Source organism: Typopeltis vanoorti, chromosome 11 (assembly GCF_054136105.1).
Source record: "Typopeltis vanoorti isolate ZY-2024b chromosome 11, IOZ_Tvanoo_1.0, whole genome shotgun sequence".
Classification (NCBI taxonomy): domain Eukaryota; kingdom Metazoa; phylum Arthropoda; class Arachnida; order Uropygi; family Thelyphonidae; genus Typopeltis; species Typopeltis vanoorti.
In genome coordinates, this window is record NC_143559.1 from 18,087,287 (window position 1) to 18,095,595 (window position 8,309).

General features: G+C 35.4%; 1 protein-coding gene across 4 annotated transcripts in view; it reads right to left on the reverse strand.

The window, feature by feature from the left end:
* spn-B (X-ray repair cross complementing protein spindle B) overlaps positions 1–7,493 on the reverse strand; it is a 117,890-nt gene extending 110,397 nt beyond the window's left edge. For all 4 annotated transcript variants that reach the window (XM_090400643.1, XM_090400641.1, XM_090400642.1 and 1 more), the window contains exon 1: positions 7,336–7,493. In XM_090400643.1, the coding sequence (XP_090256769.1) occupies positions 7,336–7,402 (67 nt within the window). In that variant the 5' untranslated portion in view covers positions 7,403–7,493. The remainder of the gene's footprint in view (positions 1–7,335) is intronic.
* Positions 7,494–8,309: the final 816 nt, after the last annotated feature.

An 8,309-nucleotide genomic window follows, 5' to 3' on the forward strand; every position in this document is an offset into this window, starting at 1 on the left:
TGACTGAGTCTGGCACAAAGACTTATTAAGCAAACTCATTAGGGGCATGCCCCTAATAATAACCCCAATTTGGACTGCCTCAGGACTTCTGCAGATGGATTGCCAACTTCCTGTCTGGATGCACACTGTGTGATGGTACACAGCTCCCTATCCTCTCACCATCCAACTAATGCTGGGGTCCCACAAGGTTCAGTTCTCTCACCAGAGGCAAATTCTCCATACTTGCTGCGAAATCTCATTAATTGAGAAAGTAATATTTATTTGCTAATAAATGCATTCCATTTAGGCTTTTATTTTTGTAGACAGAAGAGGTCTTAAGCTTGCACGGCAATAATTGAGCTTTGCGTATCGAAGGCCGATGTTTGCTCTTCTAGTCAAGCTACCTTATCTTTCTCGGTTGCAGGAGCTTCAGGTCCTCACAGCAGCACTGTGATTTCATGCGTGCGCATTGCCATTTCATGTCGTCTCACTCTGTTGCTTAAACACAGGCCATACGCAGTCAACATAGCTCTAGCCAGTGAGCTTCAGCCAGCCTTTACAAGTGTGCATGATATTTAAGTGAACTGCTTTGCAGGAGCTTGTGTATGTCAGGAGTGTCAAACTCAATTAGACCGCAGGCCATTTGCTATAAAACTGTATCTCAAGTGGGCCTCAAAAAAGTTTCAACTAAAAAAACCTGCACTAATCAGAATCGAAGGGAAGTGAAAAAATGAGTATAAATAAATTGGAAAAATTAATAACAAAAATTTTATTTATTCTAAGTCTTTACAAGACAAAATAATAATATAATGGTTATGACAACTAAAAAAATAACAATATAAAGAATATTAATATTTATTAATAATTTAATAATTAATATTATATTAATATTTACAATAGATAGCATTTAATCCAAATTAAACTGAAATTAAATTTTATTTGAATAAATCAAATATTTATAATTTATACATTCTAAAAAAAGTATAAACTCTCATTAATAACCATCATAAAAATTTACAGCGCCCCCTGTTTGTTTGAAATTTTTTGTGTTTGTGTTGAAATAAAATACTTCTATATATATTTTTTTTTTGGGGGGGGGAGTCTACATTTTGGGGAATTTTTTGAAAAATTGAATTGAAAAAGATAGAATAACATTTGTGAAATAAATGTTGTATTTGTATGATTAAATGTGCATAAATTTCTAAATATCTAGTTTTAAATGGTCAGTAATTCATTATTATTAATCAGACTTCAATCACACCTCTCACTCCCTGCATGCTAACAAGAGCAAGCATGAATTTCAAGACCAGCATTCGCCCGTCTCTCACCGACCCTCTTCCTTAAATATATATCAATGACCTACTTCAGTTGACCTCTAACCCAATACACAGTTTTGCAGATGACAACACATTACATTCCTCCCTTTCATTTGACAAACCCTACTTTCACAACTCACTTCAACATCAACCATCCACCACCACTGCCCTTAATTCCACAGAACATGACTGCTTCCTTGGACAGAGGAGAAGGATACACAGTAATATACTTGGATTTCGCAAAAGCTTTTGATAGAGTGCCTCATGATAAGTTGACAGTCAAACTAGAGCAGATGGGGTTGGATATTAGATTAGTGCATTGGATTGGAGACTGGCTATCTGATAGGTATCAACAAGTTGTGTATGGGGGTGCAATATCCAGGAAAAGGAAAGTCACTAGTGGAGTGCCTCAGGGATCTGTTTTAGGGCCATTACTATTTAACTTGTATATTAATGATATTGGCGAAGATTTGGATGGAGATATTCAGTTGTTTGCAGATGATGCAAAGTTGGGAAGAACCATAAAGAGTAGTGAAGATGTTGTGGCCTTGCAAGAAGACTTGAATAAATTGAGTGATTGGGCAAGCAAATGGGGGTGTGAGTTCAATGTTGCAAAATGTAAGGTTTTAAAATTTGGAAAACAAAGATGGGATGCAGAATTTATGCTTGGTAAGAATATATTGTTGGAAGTAGAGGAAATAAGAGATCTGGGAGTGATAGTGGATAAGGATCTAAAATTTAGGGGTCACATCGCCAAAATTGTGAAGACAACACAAAGACTTCTGGGAATGATGAGGAGGACACTGACGTGTAGAAGTAGGGAGATTCTTGTTCCATTGTATAAGGCTTTGATTAGGCCACACATGGACTATTGTGCCCAGATTTGGTCACCTGGTTTTCAGAAGGATGAGGAGATGTTGGAAAGGGTCCAAAGGCGACTGACTAAGGTAGTTTCTGACCTCTGGAATGTCGAGTATGAGGAAAGATTGAAAAGATGTAATTTGCAGAGACTAGTGGAGAGAAGGAAGAGGGGAGATATGATAGAGACCTACAAGTTGGTAAGGGGTTGCTATAGGATCAATGGTGGAGAAGTTCTACAGCGAATAGTGGGAGATCAGGGGAGAACCAGAGGTCATCCCTGGAAACTGTATAAAGAGGGTGTGAGTAGGGGAGTGAGAGGCAGGTTTTTTTCGTGCAGAGTTGTGAATGATTGGAATGCCTTGCCTGAGAGTGTGGTGTCTGCAAGGAGTTTGAATGTGTTTAAGACCCGGTATGATGAGATGTGTGTGAGATAAAAGGACCTCCTAGATGAGTCTTTGACTCCATGAGGTCTTGTTTAATAATAATAATAATAATAATAATAATAACATCAACCAACACTGCCCTTAATTCTGACCTCCAAGCCATCTGCCAACGGGGCTCAGATAACCTCGTCAACTTCAACGCTGGTAAAACCCAGTTCTGTCTTATTTCTCACAAAAAAGAACCATTTTTCCCCAGCATTGTTTTCCACTCAAATTCCCAGACAAGATGAAATTTCTCTTCTTGGAATTACCCTGACATCAAGCCTCTCCTGGCATAAACACATCACAACCACTGCATCCTCAGCTTCCAAAAAACTGGGTTTTCTCTTTCGCTCAAAACACTACTTCACCTCTAAACAGCTGTTAACATTATACAAATCACAAATCCACCCAGCTATCGAATACCGCTCTCACATCTGGAGTGGGGCTCCAGATGTGAGCCCCACATCTTTTAGACGTGGAGCTCTAAATGTCGACAGTTTTTGCACTTGGTTATACTATAAATTAAAAATGCTAAGAAATTATATTCTTGGTTTCATCCTTTATCCAAGTGTAATCAAACAACGTTTAAAGTTGCAGTCATGAAGTTACTTCACGCATAAACTTTGTTTGCTTACACTTGGATAAAAGATGAAACCAAGAATATAATTTCTTGGCATCTTTAATTAATCATACAAATCTACTAGTAGTGAATTGCCTATCTTGAATATTAAGTTTCATAAAAATTAGTTTATTTGGTCTTAAAGCTGTTCCCTACAGATGGATGAATATGCAAAATGATCAACATAACACAGTTAACTTGTGAATGTGCCTAGAAATAAATTATGCAGATTTTTTTATTCAGTTTTAGATTTTAGCTAACACAACAGGCATAACAATGAGAAATTCAAGCTAAACCTCTATGGCCTGCCACTTGTGGGTCAAAGGTACTTTTCTTGTAGGTCTGAAATCATACAAGAAACAGTCTCATTATATCAGTAACTTTCACTGTCAACTTTGCATGCACTAGATTTCATTTTATTACACTCAAACAATAATATTATAAATTTAAATATCTAGAGGAAAGGATTTATCATTCAAACTGCTATGGAACTGTATGGTAAAGCGTATAAACAAATAAGCAAAGGATGCACATAGTAAGCTGTTTATGGTATATATGGATTAGAAGACCAATGTTAAAAAGTTATCCCTATCTTTGGGTAACGTTACTGTGGTGTCATCTATAGTGTAAGTAGAAGGGCAGAAGGTGTGACCCAGTGGCGCACCCAGAGGGGCCCCCCCCTCTGGCCCCCAAAGAAAAATGAAAAAAAACACTACAAAATTTTCCAAAAATCTTTTCCTAATTAAAATTCATTTTTTTTTATTTATGTCATGTCCTGTCTTCTATGGTACTTATGAATTGGCAATTCATTCAAGATGCTCAGTCATAGGTCGTATGCGATGCGTAGTGTGTATTTTCTCAAATCGTCTACTCATAGCCATAATGACACAATTTTTACTGCCATTTGAGTCAAAAGGAAAGTTTTCTGCATTTGGCCTTTTCAAAATCTGAGTTGGTGATTTTATTTGTTTATTTATTTTTTTTTTTTATAGATGTTGCAGGCTAAGTGTAAATCTAGGGGTTCTGACCTGAAGCAATTAGGGCAGAAAGGTAATGCAGATGAGGGCTTTAATTCCAGTTAGAATTCTTTCAGCTATTTGGTGTGAACAAATGTTTGGATCAGAAGAACAGAAACTGTAATTTAACTATAGAAAAGAGGCATAAAAATCACAGAATTTATCCCATTTTGTGCTGCTGAGGTGCCAGAAGACTAAATGGGTGAATATCGGTCTGTATAAAAGGAAATGTGTGCAAGGGTATGGGGTAAGAGTTACTATGAGGAGACCTGAAATATTGTTAGATCAGATCATTACTAACAGCAAGCCAGTCTGCATTATGACCACTCAAGTCTTCAAGGAAAATGATCGTGCACAAAATCAATTACTCTCAAAGACAAATAATCAAAGCATTCAGAGTGATTACTGCAATTAGAAAAGCAGTATACACAGTAGATGAAAGTAACAAAATGTGTTAAGATAATTTGAAAAAGAGCAGTCGTAAAAAGGAGATTCTAAGTTTAGCAATCTCTAGCATGGAATATTAGATGCGAGAAATGCAGACCTGATTTCTTCTTACGGAAGGAATTGTAGAGAATGAAGTCTGGGCAGTTGAGATGTGCAGGTTATCAGTTCAACTTCTATGAGAAATCACAGATCAGGTTTTGATGCATAATCATTAATATCTGAATTGAGGCCATGAATGTTAGTGAAGTGGAAGTGAATGTGAAAACACCACCCATACAGAAAGTGCCAGGTCTTATTCACACATATGGCCTCAAAGGTACCTCCACATACTGCTATACCTGATCTCCCTTAAGACAACCTGGAGGAGTAAGTGGAAGAATTATGTACTAGGTCATGAAGCCTCCTGAGACATTACCATCAGGTTCTGTCCTGCGTACTACTTAGTAGCCAATCTGCAACTACTACTGTATACAGGATACTACTGTATCCTCAAATGGAAGTGATAGTGACTCTCTGATTAAACCCAGTGTTGAGCATGTTCATGAAGAGAGAAGTGTATCAACTGATGTATCATCAAAATTAAGGATGTTAAGTATTGGAGACAAAAATAGTGATAGCAATTTCAGACCTCCAATAAGTTGGGCAGTATTTCAGTGATAGTCATATCACCTAGGGGTATAGCATTTCCTGCAATCAGAGAAAATTTGCTTTTAAGGCAGCAGTTAACCTGATATATGCACACACTGCAGCCATTATCTTGATACATTCCCTTGTGACCACTTCGTAAAAGGCAACATCAGTCTCTAGTGCATAATATGCTGAAAGAATGTATACAGATAGTAGTTTAACTAATACTTCATTTTTCAAACAACTCTTCTGATAATCTTTCATTTCCCATTCTATTTAAGCAACCATACTGTCTTAGGGAATATATATCATAGGAAGTCTGCTCTGCTTCTGCACACATTGTGTAAGGTGAAAACATTATTTTTTTAATGTTTTCATTTTTAACATAATCCTGCCATCAAAGCTATATATTCACAATCTTAATTTACCTCAGAACTTTCTTATTTGCAGTATCTAATTTTTAATCAACTGTTTTGTTCAAATAACCCAACTTTCAGATCCATATATTAAAACTAGATCAAACACTGTCTTGTATACTGCTCCTTTTGTTTCATGTTATACCTTACTATTATGTATACAGAATGTTTAAATACTCACCATGGGAGGTCTGCTTGAGGTAATAAAAATCTATCACATCACTGTTTTAACTGATTAACCACCTGCATACTCATCATCCTATCAAGGTGGTAGGGATGCATAAATAATAATCTAACCCTCACTGCCCAATTAAGCAAAGAACCCTTACCAGCCTTTCTAAAATTTTACCACTAAAAAAAAAAAACACAAATTGATTTATAGTTTGATGTTTCCATTTTACCATCATTCTTGTGCTGTGGCCACAAATGTCACTGAAAGCCCTACAACTGAAGAATTCTAGAGGCAAAATCAGTATTAAGATAGAGTCTCTAAAAAATACACAGTAAAATTGTGTTCAAAACATATTTAATTTATTCACTTCAGAGCCTCCAACTCCTCTCCTCCTAAGAATAAAATCTATTTCTCCAGAATAAATTATCCTGACAAAGTGATCATTAAGCAGCCTGATTTTGCCAAATCTTCATTTTCACTCATAGGGGATAATTTATCATCAATTAACCTCTTCCTTACTGCAATAAGTTGCATGGGGGAAAGATATAGATGAAAATAGTACACTAGGTGAACTATATTAATTTCCCTTGTTTGCCAAATTAAAAAAAGTTGGCTACATGCAAGTTTATTTTTTTGTTTATTACAGAAATATACATATTTCTGTAATACATATAATTTACATATCTTTCGTTTCTCAATCAACCTTATATTCTCATTTTTTGTTCAAGGTCCTTTTTTTTAAAGAGCATTTATTGATGTTTAACGCCAGATTTTTTCATTGGGATAAGAATCCAGCCGGTCAGAAATGAAGATAAATGAAATTCAAATGTTAAAAAGCGAATTAAACTTAATAAACGAATAATAAATTACTACTCTAATAATGCATGTTTTTCATTTTTTCTTAAAAAACTGAAAATTCATCTAGACTTGAACTCTCACTTCTACCATGAATTTATGCTCAATGTATTTAAAAACTAATAATAAAGTGGAAAATTATTTTTTTAAACTTTATTCCGGTCATGTTTCTAATAGAAACTATCCTCCGTACCGTCACAAAATCAGAGAACCCACTTCTCTTTCCCAGAGTATAACGTATTTATATCTAAATTTAATTGTGAAAGATAGAAATCTGAAGTCATTCTTGAACCACAACACTTTTTTTCTCATTTGTATCTGCGTGCGTTGTGAATATACTGTACTACAAGACAATAAACACTACCAGTTTATAGTTACTATATTCGGCATGTAACTCTTTGATTCCGATCTTGGAGTTTCTTATTCGGTTTTAAAACAATGTGGGATTTAATATCCCCTTAATTTAAATAGTATTTACGACTTTATTAGCATCGAATTTTCATTTATAAATAAAAATTGTAATGATCATATATTACACTTATTAAATATTTTAGAAACCCTTAAAAAGAATAAATAAAAATATATGCACAATAATGGATGACCTTTGGTAAGCGCTAGAATAGTTCTACTATCTAAATTTAATTGTGAAAGATTGAAATCTGAAGTCATTCTTCAACACTTTTTTTCTCATTTGTATCTGTGTGCGTTGTGAATATACTATACTACAAGACAATAAACACTTCCTGTTTAAATATTTGATATAAAAGTTAGGAAGGGGTAAAAAAAAAAAAAAAGCAACGCATCACTTTGCAAATCAAAACTTTAAACTACAAGTTCCATTCAATTTCAAAGAAACTAAATATACCGCCAAAAATAAATCTATTGCAATGACACACATAATGATGGCGCTATTATCGTAGCTGTGTTGGAATTAGACGTCGGAAACAAATACATCCATCTTAACCTCGTATTCGCAGCTTCAACAGGTACAGTATATTATCTGTCTAAAACAGTGTGAGTGATACGGTAATTTTTTTGAGTTATGGGGATAAAACCCAAGTGTTCGGGAAGAACATTCCTAGAGAAGGCTACTAGAAACGAAAATATGACGAATCTTCTGGCTTCTTGATCTACGAAAATGGAAATGTCACCGCAGGGCCTCAACAATTTGCCCTAGTTTTACTTTTAAAATAAAATACATAAATAAATATAAATCAGCTAAAGCCTTTTATTCCCTTATAGGGAGTAGCCGAGACCTTTTAACCCGATCTAGCTTTTAGAGAGTGAGTGGCCAACATCAATCTCCACAGGTAGTCAATCAGAGATAACTATCACTAACTATGAGCGGAAACCGATGTAGAGACTGGTAAACAAGTGCTGTTATCTACTGGTACCTAACCCTAACAGGATATGCTCTTATTTGAAATAGCGTAGGTTCAACAAACAGGACAAAAAATCCGCTTGCCCGTGCAAGAGATCGACTAACTCGGTAACCAGTCGAAGAAAGGCTTAGAAAAAGTTCCTTCAGTCGGCGATTAGAGTTGAACTTAAGTCTATCTTCCTGGGGAATTGCACA